The following is a 20,035-nucleotide window of genomic DNA, read 5'->3' on the forward strand; positions in this document are numbered from 1 at the left end:
TTTATTTTAATATTATGATGAAATGCTTCAAATAACATTATTTTTCATTGCATCATAAATACATAACTAGACACATTAATGTGCTGCATATGTAAAGTACAGGTAGAAGCACAAGTATATAATTAAAGCCCATTGATACAACCATACTATTGTAAATTTTTCTCTAAAAAGTTAACCTTTTTTCCTCAACAGGAGCCAGCTGAATTTGTGGTAGAAAATGTACTGATTTCAGATAATTTTGGAGCTAAGCATGGTCTCCATGCTCGTTGACTCATAGATAAAAGAATGGCAATTAGGTAACCTTATCCACTGTTACTGAAGAGAAGGTCACAAGAGAACATACATGAGAACATGAACTCAACGTGACCACTGATAGGTATATGGATGTATAAGGAAACTGTGGTTGAACATATGACGGGAGAGTCAGTCATTAAACTAGAAGAAAATTCTGCCATTTATGATGTGAGTGGACCATGATATTATGCTAAGTGAAACAAACCAAGTACAGGACAATGCTTCATAGTTTAATGAATATGCAAAATCTAAAATAGTGGAATTTATGGAATTAGAGTTTGTGGTTTGGCAGAAGCAGGGGTGGGGAGGAGGAAAGAATGCGTTATACAAAGGACACATGAAAGAAGAATAAGCTGAAGATTAAGTCATGGAATTGATGGTACATCACTGTGCCTTCAGCTGGCCATAGGTGCCACACTAACAATTTGCTAAATTAGGAAGTCTTATATTAAGTGCTTTCATCTCAAAATAATATAATGACTGTAAAAATCCTTTCTGAAGTAATAAATATATCTATGGCATAGGTCAACATGATCATTTAATGAATGTAAAATAAAACCCCCAAAGTAAGGCCATTGGGTACATTGACTGTGGAGAGATTCCTGTAGTGATAGAGACAAATATGTATCAGTGTATATGTATACATGTATGTGCATGTCTAAGGATAGATGTATCATAAGTTAAATTTGATCCTCAAAAAGGTAAATGTTGGCACACTGAAATTTTTACTCAATGTACTCATACCAATTAAAATAAGTTTCAATTTTATCTTAATATTGTGCTCTAAAACAATATATACTATAGGTTCTATTTAATAGCAACAAGGTCAACTATAGATAAATGGAAGCTTATCTAAAATGGAAAAGTGATGTAAAAAAGACATAAAACAATAATATCCTGTTTTTATTCTGGGGAGATTTAAGACATCACAGCTTGAAGTCAAAGAATCTTACTCTGTATTCATAGTTATGAACATTCCTAGAGTATATACATAACATGTACGATGTTATATGTAAAGTTACAGATATCTTATAAAGTTGCCCAATTCTAAAATGTAGAAATGACACATCATAACATTTTATCTGTATATTTCATGTCTTGGAAGCAATACTCTCTCCTTACTATTTATTTTAAAATGCTCTATATACCTAAAATATCAATTGTCAATTATAGTCAACCTCTCTCTTTTGAAGGATAATTCATTTATATTATAAAACTCCACAATCTAAAATGTTTTCATTTAGATAAGTTGTATTATTTGAAGTCAATATATAACAAGTATGTTTTCATTTAATTTCTTTTTCAAAGAAAGGGGTAACATTTGAAGCTCTCACATTTAAATTCTAGCAAGTGTTCCTTTGGTTGCAAAAGAATTCATTTTCCTTAGTTGCAAAAGTCTTCACTCAGTACAGTTTACTGATATACTGACCAGTGTTTTCAGGTACCTCTAATCAAGCATAAACTCAATGCACAGAACCTCACCCTTTCCCTGGAAATTCCATTCAATTCGAGAAAAAGGCACTTACCATGTTCCAGGAAGGGTAGAGGTAGTCTGTACCCACAAATTCAAAGTAGTGAGCAAAGCCTTCCTTCAACCACACATCTTCCCACCACACTGGGGTCACAAGGTCACCAAACCACTGCCGGAACAAAAGGAATAGACATCAGGAAAAGAATAAAAAAGGAAAGAAAAGGAAAGGAAAGAAGGAAAGAAAGAAAAAAGAAGGGAAGAGAGGGAGAAGGAGGGAGAGAGAGAGAGGCAGACAGAAAAAGCAGCATCTATCTCAGAGTCATTTTATCTAAAAGCAAATGGACTAAACTGTGATTATCATAACTGGAAGTCATCCCCAATTTGATTCTGTGATCTGAAAGTGTATTATGGTAAGACTGTAGTGATGAACATGACTTCTTGAATAACACTGGTCTTCAGTACCCATCCCAACTTGGGATCCATTTCAGGGGTCAGAGAGAGTACAGACCCTGACACTATTTCTGATGTCATGCTGTGCTTACAAACAGTAGCATAGCATGGCTGTCCTTGAGAGACCCTACCAGCAACTGACTGAGACAGATGCAAATACAGTCAAGCCAACCATTAGATTAAAGTCAGGGACACCTATGGAAGAGTTAGGAGAAGAATCGAAGGAACTGAAAGGGATGGCAATCCCATAGGAAGAACAACAGTCTCACTAATCCGGACTCCTAGGAGATCTCAGAGACTAAGCCACCAATCAAAGAGCATAAAGGGCTGTTGTTGGGCACGTTAGGCACATATGTAGCAGAAGACTTCTCTGGCCTCAGTTGGAGGGGATGTACCTAAACCTGTAGAAACTTGAGGCCCTAGAGAAGGGGCGATTCCCAGGAGATATCACCCTCTCAGAGGCAAGGGTAAGGGATGAAGAACTGTGAGAGGGGGAGCTGGGAAAGGGAGCAACATCTGGAATGCAAATAAATAGAATAATTAATTTTTCAAATGATTTATCTATTTATGTAGATGAGTGCTCTATCTGCATATAAACCTACATTCCAGAAGAGGGCATCAGGTCACACTGTATATGATTGTGAGCCACCATATGGTTGCTGGAAATTGGACTCGGAGCCTCTGGCAGTGAACTCAGGGCCTCTTAACCACTGAGCCACCTCTCTAGCCTCTAACGCTAATATTTTATGAATGTGTTCAGTGAAGAACAAAATGACAGTCAAGGAACCCAATGTGAATACTTAAGTTGGTAGAAATGATCCAGGAATCAAAGCTGGTGACAACGGACTACAGAGATCAAAGGGCCTATCGTACAGAAGAAAAGGCTTGTGACATGACAGGGACAGACAGAGATAGATGAGTGGAAATTCAGAATAGACAGTATCTGCTGAGGATGCAAAAGACTCTAGCTGGTGGTCCAAAAGTGCTGCCTGGAGAGGCGTTAGCTCATCGGGAGATAATAAACGATCTCTCTCTGGTACAGAGGCAACTCAGAGCCTACAATGGCTAATGAATCCAACCAAAGGTTCTGAAGATCCTCCATGCTAGACTCTCATGATAAATCAAAACTGAGCCAGTAAAATCTGATATGCAAAGGTTTCCGTGGTGTTTTGGTTAAATAACAATTCACTACTCTGGAACCTTTAATTTTTTATCAAAAACGTATTACCAGCCATGAACATTCAAAAAGGCTTGAAATTCAATGGAGAAAACATAGAGAATGTCCATTTTCATACAGGTGATGATTATTATGCATGATACATAATTAAAAAAAATAGCAAGTAAGAGCATCAGTTCAATTCATCACAGCATAGAAGGAGATGGGACCGCTTGTAATTGTCGAAGCAATATCATTCTCTACGCAGTTGACAATTGAACTGGAACTTTTAGTAATAAGTAGACATGAGATAGCCCTGAGCAGGAAGAGTCCACACAGACAGCAGGTGTAAGTAAGGCACAGTGTGGGACTCTGTGTGGGAATATGTTCTTTGAGAAACAGAGATACAGAAAGCTGGATTCTGGTTGAGCCGGCTGAAGGAAGAATGAAACAGTCTTGACAGATAAAGACAAACTAGATCATACACAACTTCAAGAGTCATCACGAGGATAACTTGGGGACCCGACATAGTGTTTCGATATTAATAATAAAGTATCATTTCATTGAAAGAGTCTCTAATTCAAAAATAAATAAGAGATTGCTCCAAATATGGCAATGGCTATGCAGTCTCTACTCTAATATTCACTGTATACAAAATACACATTTCTCTTCCAAATTGACAACCTGTCTTTGGAATTGTGACAACAAATGGGTTGGGGGGGTGTGCAATAGAGAAATTATGTGACAATCTTAGTGAAGATCAAGACATATATTTCTCGTAACTTCTGTTTCATGTCTTCATGGTAAGTAGCCTTGACCACTGAGCTAGCAAAGGAAATAAACACACAGTAGGAACTGTGGGAAATACAGAGGCCTGGACAATTCCAGGACTCTCTGTGCCTTGTCTCAACAGAACTGTATCTAACATCACTTACAGGAATTTGCCAAAAGGAAATTACATTTGCTTTAGAACGGTAAGTCAAGGGGGAACCAATCTGGCCCTGGAGGAACCCAGTTATTCCTGCAGTGATGCCTCTGTAACCTGAGATCAGAAACATGTCTGGCTTACTAAGTGCAAGGGCACAATTCTGTCATTGGTTCACAGTGACAGAAAAAGATATTCAGACCAATAGTCACTCAGTGTAGACGTCATTAAATCAGGTTCATTTATAAGCATTTAACTGCTCACCTTTTTCACTACCAGCACTTGTCAAGTGACTTTTTTAGCAGATTTTCTGGATTTTTAAGGGACTTGCAATTTATAATATACAATGTCACACTGCACTACAGTGAGATTTGGGGAGTTAAAGGCGCAAATTGCACCCAAAGTTCCTAAAGAGCAGGATGGCTATTGCTTTCTATTAGCAATGTTCATTTACAATCACTTTTTTTTCACTAAGTTCATGATTTAACAAGTGTACAATGACCTTTTTTCCACTAAATTCACGATTTAACAAGTGTTGCAAACTATCGTGTTACTACCTTCCACTAATAAGAAAGTTTATAAAAATCAAAATGAGATTAGATTTCATTTAGGCTTCACCATGAAGCCTTCCAATTTATGTATGAATTTATTACTATGCCTAGTTAAAAACAAACACTCATTTGAGAACAGAGAGTCTATAGCTGAGTTAGTGAAAGGCTCCCTCTGTGTCTACGTGACCAGGAAAGAAGATTAACAAACCGCTTTTGGCAAAAGGAAATTCTGACTGATGCGCAAAACTCACGTGCGTCTCTCCACAAAGCAATAAATCATTTCTCTCACTGTACTTTCCATGTGGACACACTAATAACCAAAGAAATGGGAGCACCGCTGATCAGCAAACAAGCAGGGACTCTGAAGGGGCAGCCACTCCATCACACATTTCAGCTAAACCCAGTGACAGTTGCTTACTCGATACCATCAGCCTGCCTACACCTGCTTACCTTATCGCCTGAGAAAAATGATACGCCACGTGCACAGAGGTGCACGGCGCTCCGTGTGAAGCATAGACAGGAGGATACGAACTGAGCCCCTCCTCCAGGTTTCCGAAGTCACCCCGCATTCCAGACAATTTCACATTTATACTTACACCTGGTCCTCTTCTCGTACCTGGTGACATATTTCATGAACAATGACCATGGTGACATCCAGCAAATAAGAAATAGATGACACACTGGGATCCAGCAGTATTCTTTGTTCCACAAAAATACTTAGTCCCCAGTTCTCCATAGCAGCATAAGGATGCTTAGGCACAGCTAAAAGATCTAGAAAAAGAATAAAAGAGTTCCAAAGGTTTTTAACCACACTGAATCCTAAATTTCACAAGTTAAAAAGTTCAGAAATCCTCATAACAAGGAACGCTTGTTCTCTATTACTTTTTCTTATATTAAACACTCAGCCATGTCTATATGACAATAGAAATACAGGCTATCTCCATCGATGTTGGTCATACTCGTTCATCACACTTCATATCGGGCCCAGCACTCCAGGGGGATGGAGGGATCTGCAACATTATTGATGAGCCCATCCTAATAAGTTTCAGTAAAGGCAAGGAAACCAAACGTGGCAGGAACCCAGAGTCAAAGGCATTGCACCTTCTAATGAAAATATATTCAGCCCAGTGCAGAAGCAAGCGTGTTGTCACTTTATCTTAACTCTGTCGAAGAGAAAACATTTCATACTAGTTTTAAGACGTGATGTCATTTTTTTTCTAATTTCTTAAATTCCTGTATGTTCTTTTGCTCCTGTTAAAATAGAATGCTACATTTAATCTCGGCTTATAGAGAAAACCGTGACAGTGGATGCAGTTGCAAAGGAAGAATAGAAGGGACCCACGGGCTTCAGTCTGGGCTTGCCACCATCAACTACAAATGTGACATCAGTAAATCACTTAGGTTCTCAGGACCACAATTCCCTCAGCTATAAAGTAAAGTTATTGGCCTTTTCTTTAAATGCCTTCCAGCTCAAAAAATCCCTGATTAGATGGGTCTAAAAATATGTGCTTATTTTAAAAGGTCGTCTATGTATTATCAACGTCTGATTATGATGAGCAAAGAAGTTCACGTTTCACTAACTTCTGAAAGTGCACCAGACTCATAGCAGTATAGTAAATAAAGTATTTAAAATACACTAATCCCCAGGCTCAAAAAATAAACCTCTCAGTGGATCAGAAATGGAGCCCAACAGGAAAGTAGTTGTTATGTGAATCTATGAACCTGCTGGTCTCTTGCTCCAAAAGTAGCACTAGCAACTATGGATGGGCTCTGGCCAGACACACTGAGGGCTGAAAAGACCAATGCCAGGTTGACTGCTTGATGCCGAGGGCTGAAATAAGGCACACACACTGAGAGTAGAAAATGGCTGGTGCTCACTGCATCCTGGCAGTGCCAGCAAGGGCCAAAAAGGACTTGAACCTTGGCTCCTATACATGTATTCTTAATCACCGTAAACACCCGCCCGCCCTCCAAAATGGAAATCTGTCTCAATAATGGAGTAATATATCCCAAGGCTACCATCAAATTGTATAAGAATGTCCTATATAGTATTATTTCTAAAGGCGAAAAGATGAATTTATATGGTTATATGTCTTTCTACCAAAAGAATACACAAAGAAGGTATAAAAGTATTTTATAAGGGAATACAACATAGCAATTAAAATAAGTGACCTCTCCACTGGGTTCTACCACTACAGCCATTGACATAGACAATCTCAGGAACACAGTAATAAAGGAAGAAGGTAGAAGATGACCCATATGCTCATTAGAAACATTCAAAATAATACAGCCTAGTGTATACACATCTTCTCACATGCAGACAGACAAAGATAACAATAAAAAAATCAATACACTCACTAACATGAACCGATAATAAAGACACTAACTTCAAAATCATGCTTGCTCTTGAGGAGAAAGAAAGAGAAAAGATTGTAGGACCACTACATGAGTAATGAATGTCTTCATATCAATGTTTGAAAGCTGGTGGTGAGTACATTGATATCAGCATAATAGCATTCATCCTGTTTACATATGCTTTAAATATTTCACAACAAACAATTGAATAGATTGGTCTTAGCATCCGATTGACTTTGTTTTTCAATTCACAAATAACTTTTAAATATTGGTGATGTTCTGAAATCTAAATATATATTAAAGTAAGTCAAGCATATCTAATTCCACTATATATTAAATGTAGAATGAAGGCATAACAACTATTATATAGAAAAATAAAATATTTAAAATACTATGAGAGAGGAGAAAATATATCTGTATGGGAGACTCTTGAAAATTATATTTATTGGGTTTTAAATGGTAACAAGAATTTTAGCAGGGATGTGGGTTAATCTGTTCATTCATAGGATTTTATGTAGGAAAAAAAAGTCATGTGCACAAAAACTAAGAATTGCCATCCTGTACATATTGTTTGGTGTTGTCCTTCAAGCTCCCTACTATCTGGTAGCATCATTGTGGTACTTATGCATGGAGAGGTTTATCTAAGAAGCAGTAAGTGAAAAAAGGAAGAAATGTACTGACTATAAGTGCTAGGAAATATGTTCCAGGATGAATAAGTATAGAAAATGTGGACAAAGCAGTCCTCTCCGATATAATTACCCTTACTTGCTACGTGAGCAGAATTAAAAGCCAGTTTATTTGAAGACCCGTGCAAGTGTATCTTAAAGGAGGATAGCAAATACTTCAGTGCTAAGATATAAAAGTAACAGAAAGGAGGATAAACAGAAAGGAGGCTGATGGGTTGGCTTCATAATGGGGGAGCTATAGACCACACAAGTAGTATATAGAGAAAGTACCTAACAGGTGACTTTACCCCCTTCACAAATTAAAAATGCTTCCTTGAGAGGCCAAATCTTTTAAGTTCAGACTCCATTTTAGAGAACCAGACCTAAGTTTGAACTCAGGTAAACTAACAGGCTGGAACCTAGCATTAGTTTCCATGTTGCCCCTCAACAAAACCCAAGCCTAGCTCTAGTCTCTAGGCTATTCTCCAACAAGACCAGTGTCTCCAGGTTACACCCTCAACAAGACCAGCGTCTCCAGATTATTCCCCCAACAAACCTGCACCCCCAGGTTACAAGGCCACCCACCCCCTGCCTAACGACCACCATTGCAGAGGGGAGCAGATGTTAGTTTATGATACGACTCCCAGCAGCAGCCAGTTATGTTGAAGGCCACAGTAGCTTTCCAACTAATGCTTGCACTCTCATCCCCTGCTTGCTGCTTACTATAAAGCCTTGCTCCAATAAACTTTGAGGATTCCACCACCACCAAAACATCTGCCTGGCAAAGGTGCTTTTGGGGAGGAGGGGTCCCAAGCTAGCTTGAATAGAATAAATACCCTGCTGTGAGTTGCATCAGATTGATTGGCTCCTGTGCTTTTTGAGGGAGTTGGAGATCACTAACATCTCCCTGGTACTGCAGCCTACATATTAATAAGCTACATAACAGACCCACAGTGTATCTACTTTGCCTGTCATTAGTACATGGTTACCACAGGAGCTGCCCCAGCATCAGGTACTTGTGGAAACAGACAGACCTATGTACAATTTTTTCCCAGGGTGAATCCTGGTTGCATGAAGAGCCAATTCTGAATCCTACGGATCTTTATGAGAAATGTAGAGCCCAGCCCTCACTTCCAGCTGAGCGAGCAAATCACTTAGGGCTAGATAGGTCCATAGACTTGGAGAGAAGACTATAAACATAGGGCTCAGATAGGTCACATAGAAGTCTGTGATCCAAGGGAAATGTACTGAAGGCAGTTAATGGATTGCAAATGACTATTAAGCAGTACAAACACATACAAAGCTGAAAAGGCACTTATTACACAAACATAAAGAGCCAGGTTCCATTCCCACCACCTATGGTGGTACGTGCTTTTAATCCAGTGCCGCTAGACAAAGACAGGTAGATTCCTGAGGCCCCCTGGCTGGCCAGCCCGCAGTGACTTCCAGAACACAGTGAAAAACACTATGAAAAAAACAGGGTGTTTGGTTCCTGGAGCGTGATGCCCAAAAAATAGCAGACCTCTGGACTCTACGTGCTCTGACACATACTTCATATGCATGACAATGACACCAATATGTGTACTCTTACATACATATATAGACACACGCACACACACACACAATTAAAAACAAGTATGATGAGGAAGAGCTTGCTGGTTGGTACAAAGTTTTAAATCCTTGATTATACATGGTTTTATATTAGCATCCAGAACCATGAAGGCACCAAAGTCTGGACAACAGTGTCACAGGTTAATCAATCAAGGACTAAGCAAGTAGGGCAAATTCAGATAAGGTGACTGATGGGCAGGATTTAACATGGTGGGATAAGTAGTCATGGGGAGCTTCTTAGGTACAGACATAGGAAAAATACCAGCAGCAGAGGAGGTAAAAGGATGAGAAAATGAACATTCTCAGATTTGGTACCACACATGTAACAACCTCGGTTACAACATAATCGAGAGTTTGTCAAATAACTTTGAAAAGGAGTATTGCCATAACCCTCCATAAACTGAGGAATCTCAGAGGATAGCCTTATAATTGAGGACTTTCTGCATCCCAGGTATATCCACAAAAGGCAAGAGCATACAAATTCCCATGAAAGCTGAATTTTTGGCACCTAAAAATGAGGCATAACCCAAATATCCATCAACGGGCAAAGAATAAAATGTGAAACAGCATACAACAAAGTACTGCTCACAATGAACCAAAATAAATGAACCACTGAGGCAGAATAAAGCATGAATGAGCCCCAAAACAGTGTGCTGTTTTTAAAAATTAACGCATGCTGCATAATTAACCTTATTTATGTAAAATTTCTAGAAGCTAATCTATATTGATGAAGATCAGCGAGTGGCTGGGGACAAATATGGAAGCCACTATAGCAGGATGCTAGAAGTTATTTTGGAGTCAGAATTACATTGCACTGATGGTTATGTACACATTAAAGCATCAAGTCACACACAGAATATACCCACGTGGTATAACTCAGTGGAACCACTTTGTAAAGGGTCTTAGTAACTGAATCGGTATTCTGCTTATTTGAAGCATATAATAGTCACTTATATTGGACTGCATTACTTTAATTTTGTAAAGTATATGAGACTATACCATTATAGTCTCATATACTTATATCAAAATAAGTATCTTTAACCTTTTTAATATGCCTCCCAAAGAAAGAAAGCTCGCCTTTTAGAATATAAATTGCTTAAAAATTCAAAGAAAGTTCTAGATAAAAATTAACACATATTGTTCTCCCAAATAGTACCTATCATCGGGAAACTATGATTAACATTGAGGGGAAATCATATATTAAAGAATGGGGTGGCTTAAATAAACACGAGAGTCTATCACTGGTCACTCCCTTCCTCCTGATCCTGGTATGTTACAGTGCTTCTACCATAGCAACACTAGGCTACCATGGCTCTGAGAGAAGCCACAAAATCTTAGACACGCTCCTCAAATTTTGTTTTAATTTACCATTTCTGAGAACTGCATTGTTGATTTGTAGAAAACAGCAAGAAGCGCATCTATTCTCCTGTTCCTCGGACAAATTCTTCGTTCTGTCACTTTAGCTTGGGGCCTTGGGTTTTGTTTCTTTTTTCTTTTCTTTCCTCTTTGTTACTCGATTGTCACTGTGACTTTGGAAAAACAAACTTCACAGAGTCTTCACTTAGAGTTTCTGTACAAGACGTTTGTGTGCTTGAATGTCATTGTGGTCTCACCCAAACTCTGCTCATTTTAAATTTCATTGTACCACATTATTTAAAACACTCCCCTGTTCTGGTATTAAGAGGAGAATAATTTAAAAATTATTAACTCACGAAGTAGGATTGTTACCCGCAAAGTTCATGATCCTCACCAATTTAAAAGCAAAATCTGCAAAGGAGAATCCATGTTTTAAATATGATTGTGTCTTAGACCACATCCATATCTAGTCTAGGACAGCACAGGAGGCACAGGATGGACACCTAGCACTAACTTTAACAAAGCCTGAGTGGTTGACTTTGCCTCTTCCAACCCCTTTGTTCTGTGATGACACTGTCTGTCTGGAAGATCTCAGCATCAAGGCATTGTCTTGGATTCAGAGCACAGCCCTCAGCAAACATCAAAGACACCAGTACCTTGTATTTTCCAGATTCAAGAACTCTGAAAAACAGATGTCCATTGTGACCTAGGAATTTAGTTACAGCAACACACAGGAAGACACTTAACTTAATACTTTTCTTCTACTTCTTCTCTCCTCATCAACCCCCATGTCACCCTCTACCATCCACATGAGAAAAAACAGTGACGATGTCTGCATGAAAATGTCTAGGCCTGGTACAACCATTCTGGAAATCAGTCTGGAGGTTCCTCAGAAAATTGGACATTGAACTGCCTGAGGATCCAGCTATACCTCTCTTGGGCATATACCCAAAAGATGCCCCAACATATAAAAAAGACACGTGCTCCACTATGTTCATAGCAGCCTTATTTATAATAGCCAGAAGCTGGAAAGAACCCAGATGCCCTTCAACAGAGGAATGGATACAGAAAATGTGGTACATCTACACAATGGAATATTACTCAGCTATCAAAAACAACGGCTTTATGAAATTCGTAGGCAAATGGTTGGAACTGGAAAATATCAACCTGAGTAAGCTAACCCAATCACAGAAAGACATACATGGTATGCACTCATTGATAAGTGGCTATTAGCCCAAATGCTTGAATTACCCTACATGCCTAGAACAAATGAAACTCAAGACGGATGATCAAAATGTGAATGCTTCACTCCTTCTTTAAAAGGGGAACAAGAATACCCTTGGCAGGGAATAGAGAGGCAAAGATTAAAACAGACACAGAAGGAACACCCATTCAGAGCCTGCCCCACATGTGGCCCATACATATACAGCCACCCAATTAGACAAGATGGATGAAGCAAAGAAGTGCAGGCTAACAGGAGCCGGATGTAGATCTCTCCTGAGAGACACAGCCAGAATACAGCAAATACAGAGGCGAATGCCAGCAGCAAACCACTGAAATGAGAATAGGACCCCTGTTGAAGGAATCAGAGAAAGAACTGGAAGAGCTTGAAGGGGCTCGAGACCCCTTATGAACAACAATGCCAAGCAACCAGAGCTCCCAGAGACTAAGCCATTACCTAAAGACTATACATGGACTGACCCTGGACTCTGACCTCATAGGTAGCAATGAATATCCTAGTAAGATCACCAGTGTAAGGGGAAGCCCTGGGCCCTGCTAAGACTGAACCCCCAGTGAATGTGACTGTTGGGGGGAGGGTGGGAATGGGGGGAGGATGGGGAGGGGAACACCCATAAAGAAGGGGAGGGGGACAGATTAGGGGGATGTTTGCCCGGAAACCGGGAAAAGGAATAACATTCGAAATGTAAATAAGAAATACTCAGGTTAATAAAAAAAAAAAGAAAGAAAAAGAAAAAAAAGAAAATGTCTAGGCATTTGCAATGGGCTGGTATTTGTCAAGTCCCCAAAATATCAATGTTTCTTGAACAGCCTCTCACCTTCACTTTTTAAAATATGGCTAAAACTTTAGGATAACAATTCTTTTATACTCTGGGGAAAGACTTCCACCAAAAAATATTGTTCTACTATGCTGAGAAAACCACAGAGGTTGATCCTGCAACCATATAGAAAGACCTAAAAAGTCATCAAATATAGTCTGCCAATGGACATCAACAGCAAATCAATCTCTAGCATTAGCGGCAGTGTTATGATGATTACCTTTCTGATACATTACCATATTGTCTAGAAACACACTCAAGTATCTTCTCCTTTATTAAATAACTACTAGCAAGTAGACATACATACATCAAAAGTCTGTCTCCACTTCAATCACAATCATAATCACAATCATAATCATAATCAGATTATAATAGACAGTGAATAGAGAATAAACTGTTCAGACTAGTCTCTTCTAGTCCTTATTCCACAGTGAGAGCCTAGGATCTTGCAGTTCAGAAACCCTGCCAGGTGATCAGGTCCACACTCTATGCTCTGCCTAAGAGTGGATCCACCCCATAGGCAGCCACCAAACCCAGATACTATTGCAATGCCAAGAAGTGCACGCTGAAAGGAGCCTGATATAGCTGTCTCCCGAGAGGAACTGCCAAAGCGTGACAAATACAGAGATGGATGCTTGCAGTCAACCACTGGACTAAGAACAGGGTTCCCAAAGGAGGAGTTAGAGAAAAGACTGAGGTGGCTGAAGGGGTTGCAACCCTATAGAAAGAACAATAATTTCAACCAACCAGACACCCCAGAGTTCCCAGGGACTAAAACACCAACCAAAGTATGTGTAGCCTTGTCAGGCATCAGTGGGAGGAGAGACCCTAAGTCCTGTAGAGACTCCATGCCCCAGTGTAGGGGATGCTAGGGCACTAAGTTGGGAGAGGTAGGTGGGTGGGGAACACTCTCATAGAAGCAGGGGGAGATGGCAGAGTCCCGGGACAAGGGTTTACAGAGAAGAAAAGGAATAACATCTGAAATGTAAATAAATAAAAAAACCAATAAAAATGAAAAAAATGGAGACAGAATGAATGCAGACCGATGCATGATTTCACATATTTATCCATTATTCTTCTCTTTCATGATATTATCCCTTAATTTCCATTGTCGATATTTCTTTATTGGCCAATGTCAGGCTTCTAGTTAGACGTACCCAAATCCTCAATTCATTTTGATTTTGCATCAATTTCTTTACCCATATTTATTAAAAGAGAAAGATAATCCATAACAGTTCAGTCTTTCACTATCTCACACTTCAACTTTTAAGTGAAAACGGAGAGGGGATGGAGAAATAGCTCAGAAGCCACTCTTACAAGAGACTCAAGTATGTTTCTCATAACACATGCGATGTAACTGACAATCGCCTGTTATTCTAGCAACAGGAAGAACAACAGCTCTGGCCTTAAGATTTCACACACACACACACACACACACACACACACACACACACACACACACACCCCACATGCACAATTGAAAATTATGAAAATAAATTTAGTTTCTTTTTTGAAAAAGACAAAGCCCTTGAAAGTTAAGACATTGAATGCCAAGGAAAATATACTGGAGACTGAGAGATAGCTCAGTAGGTAAAGACACGTCACCAAGCTTGATGTCTTCTACTCCTCAGGATCCACATTATAAAGGGAACAGACACTCAAAATTGTCTACTGACCTCCACATGTCATGCCACTGTACTTTTAAATCCACAAATATACATTTACACATAAACTAAAGGAAGGATGGAAGGAAGGAAGGTAATTGAGAAAAGAAAACATGATAAGGAAGGGAAAGGAAAACCAAAACAAAGAAAAAAAGATAAAAGAATAAAAATGAAACATTGACTGATGCTCACAAAAATAATTTCAAACAGATGAATAGCTTTCCTTTGCATAACAATTCATGCTCAACATGGTGAGCTGCACGTTCAGCATACATCTCTAAGATACACAGGTGTGTGACTATCAACAATCATTGGAGAACAGGATTTTACTCTCCCCAAGCCCAGCTATCAATTCCATGGAAGGTCTTCTCCATAGGAAGGGCTCTGCTGTCCTTCTGCCTTCAGTCACCTCTTTGTTCCTAGTCTAATTTCTACTTAGCTGTATTTGCTTCATAGTCTCAGACAGAGTGTGAACTCTTTGTCTTAGAACGTCCATCTCAAATCTATTTGATTCTCACATCTTCAATCTTTAGTTCCAAATCTCGCCTCTGTTTTTTGCTTCACTTTAAGCATTATCATCAGTACGTTTTTCCACATTGCATCCTGGCAGCACCTAATTCACAAGGCATCCCTTCTCTTCCAGCAATCCTGCCCTGGCCTTCCTATGAAGGATGGTGTAGATAATGGTTCCAGGTTCAAGTTTCAGCTCTCACAGTGCCTGAGATCCAAACCCAGACCCAACACTAATGAGCTATGGGACCTTGAATAAATTGTTCCGTGTCTTTTAGTTTTCATTTTGTCATTGATATATGGGAGGTTGTAACAGTGCCTGCATTTCAAGTTGTGAAGATTAATTGGTAGATCATGTAAAGACTTATTTCTAGGTAGACTGCATGCTAAATCAACATATCATTATTTGAGAGTTTTACTTCAACTCTCCATCTTGGGGAATCATTTGTATTGCAAACTTTAGCTCAAAGGTGAAAAAGAGCCTACAGAAAAAGTTTGAGTCGGATTGTTAGCTTCTGAATTAAAATTGTAAAACTTAAATAAATATATGGCACACCTAAAAGCACTATAAGACATGACATAATCATCTGATGACACAGAGAAAACTTGAATACACAGTGCATCAAAACCCAAATCGTCAGATTTTGCCTACGCTATGACCGGTACTTGTAATAAACACGATATAATATGCAAACTCTCTAAATTCATGTCTTTATTTATGCAGAAATATGGAATTCCTTGTTTGGAAGGCTAAAATTCATAAAGTTGGAAATTAAGTTTTATACAGTGATATTGATAAAGTAAAATTTATAAAAGCTATCCATTTGGTATTTATTAAACCAGACATATTTTTGCTTTGTCTCAAGTATATTGCTTGAAGAACTTACTTAAAAACAGCCTAGCTTCCCAGTGATTGCCTTTAAGTTTGGTTGATAATGAGGAGTTTCACTTAGCTATGCTAGGATGTGTCCTCTAAAAGCTATGAGTCCTCAAATCTATGAGTGAATCGGTTTCAAAGCAAAATCTACTCTTCTCCTGATTGACCTTCTATTTGTATACCAGAAAATAAAAAACAATTTCAGCTCCACATTTTGGCCCATAGCAGAATTTTCATCATCAATACTTGTGTTCAAATGCTTTGGTTTTTACTTTCCAAGCTTTGGCATCTTCCTGAATTAACACTAGACCATAATACATAGTCAGTGTTCTTGCTGATCCCCCGGCCAGATGCTCAAAGGAAGGTTGCTGGGGATTCTTTTGTTGTTGTTGTTGCTGCTGCTGCTGTTGTTTGGCATTTCTACAACAACTTTTACTCAACAACTTACTGACTAGTATCAATTGCAAAGGAAGAATTTCATCTGTTGCTTAACTTTCCTTTTGCCCTGAGAAACTGTTTCTAGGCCAAAGGACTTTTCTGAATACATAGAGCATATTTATCAGCTTTTCACCCATTTTAATTCTTAAAATTATTCTGACTTTATCTTCCTTTAGTGTATTATGCATTATCATTGTTGTGCCTAAAGCCTGTTCATAACTCATTGTCTTTGCTTTAAGGGTTATGATTAGACATAAATACAAAGAATACACTAAGTGACTTCATGTATATGATCTGGTTCCTAGCCAAGTTTAATATATACATATTTATATACATATATATGTATATATAATGATGTGTATTTATTCTGCAAGAAAATGCAAATTGAAGGTAAAAACTCTTATTTTTTACATTTTCTCTTCTTAACAAGAAATATTATCAACCACATTTTTGTAAGCCTACTCACTATATAAAGGCATGGATTTACATACTTTCTGAGAAATTCATTTCTAATTAATTTCTGAGAGAATATTGCAAATCTATTTCCTATTTTAGGAGTTTTACTACTTTTACCCAATAATAACTTATAACTTTATTTAATTAAGCAATAACCAAAATATGATATGAGATTGTCTCAAACGGCAATTATGCTAGGATTTTCTGTCTCTTGTTCAAAGACTTATATACTTAGACTAAGGACAGGTTTTAATAAAACTTGTAAATTTATATTTTGCTCTTTTAGAATCTCAAATATCAGCACAATGCATTATAATAATATCTACCCCCTCTGCACACCAGATTTGCACCATGTCTTTACACCACACTCTCAAATGTCTTCTACAATCATCATTATGTGTGTGTATAATTTTGTATAACATCTTATTTATATAATTTACTGACTTGAATTAGTGTTGCACATATGCACATGGGTGTAGAGGTGACCACTTGGGCATGCGTACTCTATCACAGGGCTCAACCCTGAAGAAAACTGACTCTCTTTCCCTCAACAGCAAGCCTGTGAACTATAATAGTGACTGGCCCAACAATATAGGCCCAACAATGCAATAATGTCACTAACATGTTGGTGTTAACCAACAGCTGTCTGATTTGATATAATATCTGCTCAATAGGATAGAAGTCGTGACTGGTATTGTAAATCCATCCCCATGGCTGAAGAGTTCATAAACTCTAGAGGAGATTGTATCTTGGGTAATGTGAGCTTTGGGGCTAATAATATCCACTTATCAGTGAGTGTGTATCTTGTGGGTTTTGGTTGTGTGTGTGTGTGTGTGTGTGTGTGTGTGTGTGTGTGAGAGAGAGAGAGAGAGAGAGAGAGATATTAGGTTACTTCACTCAGGATAATATTTTCTAGTCCCACTATTTGCCTATAAATTTCATGAAGTCATTGTTTTTAATAGCTGAATAGTACTCCAGCACGTAAATGTACCATATTGTCTGTATCCATTCCTCTGTTGAGGGACATCTGGGATCTTTCCAGCTTCTGGTTATTATAAATAAGTTTGCTATGAACATAGTGGAACATGTGTCCAATCCACACATGAAGCTCAATTAGGATGACCAAAGTGTGGATGCTTCAGTTCTTCTTAGAAGGGGAAACAAAAATATTCATAGGAGGAAATACAGAGACAAAGTTTGGAGCAGAGACTGAAGGAAAGGCCATCCAGAGACTGTCCCACCTGAGGATACAGCCCATATACATACAGCCACCAAACCCAGACAATATTGCTGATGCCAAGAAGTACATTCTGATAGAAGCCTGATATAGACGTCTCCTCAAAGGCTCTGCCACAGCATGACAAATACGGAGGAGGATGCTCAGAGCCAACCATTGAACTGAGAACAAGGTCCCCGTTGGAGGAGTTAAGAGGAAAGTTTGAAAGAACTGAAAAGGTTTGCAACCCCTTAAGACCAGCAATACCAACAAATCAGAGCTCCCAGGGACTAAACCACCATCCAAAGAGTACACATGGACAGACCCATGGCTCCAGCTGCATATATAGCAGAGGATGGCCTTGATGGGCACCAATGAATGGAGAAGCCCTTGGTCCTGCCAAAGCTCAACCCCCACCCCAGTTATAGGGGAAGGGAGGCAGGAAGGGATAAGTGGATGGGTAGGGAAACACCACATGGAAGCAGGGAGAGGGGGCTAGATAGGGGATTTATGGATGGGAAACCGGGAAAGGGGATATCATTTGAAATGTAAATAAAAAATAACCAATTTAAAAAAAAGAAATATAAAAAAAAACATGTAGAGGAGAACCTTTGACTACCATTTTGCTAACTTAACATAGTATCCAGCAGCTTTCTAAATAAATTACTGGGACACGCTCTGCAGAGTAGGGTCTACCATGACACAAGTGTGCAGAGTGGGGTCTGCTTGAGGCACAGCCAGCAGAGTAGGGTACTGTGCTCCCCAATGTCTGACCCATGGCTCCTCCCAACTTTCCCAAAATCCTGCTGCCATTAGGATCATCCAGTCAACACCACGGAAAACCTGATGCCCAACAGACAGTCTGAATTCACAGTCAACAAGACCCAGGGCATGTGGCACCACCAAAGCCCAGATATCCTGCTACAATAAACCTCTGATATCCAACTGTGAAACTGAAGCACAAGAAGAGGATCTGAAATCTAATCTTATAAAGATGATAGAGGCCTGTAAGAGTACATGAATAAATCCCTTAAGGAATTCCAGGAAAATACATTGAAACAGGTACAGACATTAAAAGAGGAAGGAAATAAATATAAAGAAATACAGGAAATATCATCAAACAGGTGAAGTATATGACTAAAACTGACCAACACCTGAAAAGGTAAATGGAAGTAATAAAGAAAACACAACCTGAGGCCACTCTGGAGATGGAAAACCTAGGAAAGAGAACAGGAACTACAGAAGTAGTCATTGCCAACAGAATACAGGAGATGGAAGAAATAATCTCAGGTATAAAAGATGCAATAGAATAAGCAATATATCTGTCAAAGAAAATACAAAATCTAAAAAGTTCATAACACAAAATATCCAGGAAATTGGGGACACTATAAAAATGACCGAACCTAAGAATAATAGGAATAGAAGAAGATTTCCAGCTCAAAGGCACAGAAAACATCTTCAACAAAATCAAAGAAGAAAACTCCCCCATCTATAGAAAAAAGATGCCTATAAAGGTATAAGAAGCCTACAGAATGCCAAACAGATTGGATCTGACAAGAGAATCCTTCTGTCACATAATAATCAAAATACTAAATATACAAAACAGAGAAAAATTTTAAAAGCAGCAAGGAAAGAAGATCAAATAGCATGTAAAGACGAATTACACCCTATTTCTCATCTGAGATTCTAAAATGTAAAAGGGCCAGGGCAGAGGGAGGACTTGCAGGCCCTAAGACACCAGAGATGTCAGCCCAGACTATTATACTCAGCAAAACATTCAACCACCACAGGTGGAGAAACCAAAATATTCCATGGCAAAACAAAATTAATTAATATATCTCCACTAACCAAGCCATACAGAGGATACTAGAGGAAAACTCTAACCCAGTGAGGCTGTCTGTACTCAAGAAAACACAGGAAATAAATTATTTTACACCATTAAAACTCTCTCTCTCTCTCTCTCTCTCTCTCTCTCTCTCTCTC

At 38.8% G+C, this 20,035-nt stretch overlaps 1 protein-coding gene across 1 annotated transcript in view; it reads right to left on the bottom strand.

Moving 5' to 3' along the window:
- Trhde (thyrotropin-releasing hormone degrading enzyme) overlaps positions 1 to 20,035 on the bottom strand; it is a 404,767-nt gene that overhangs the window by 175,947 nt on the left and 208,785 nt on the right. Inside the window, 2 exon segments of the mRNA NM_001108991.2 lie at positions 1,821 to 1,934; positions 5,464 to 5,618. Coding sequence (NP_001102461.1) covers positions 1,821 to 1,934; positions 5,464 to 5,618 — 269 coding nt within the window.

Source organism: Rattus norvegicus, chromosome 7 (assembly GCF_021556685.1).
Source record: "Rattus norvegicus strain SHRSP/BbbUtx chromosome 7, alternate assembly SHRSP_T2T, whole genome shotgun sequence".
Classification (NCBI taxonomy): domain Eukaryota; kingdom Metazoa; phylum Chordata; class Mammalia; order Rodentia; family Muridae; genus Rattus; species Rattus norvegicus.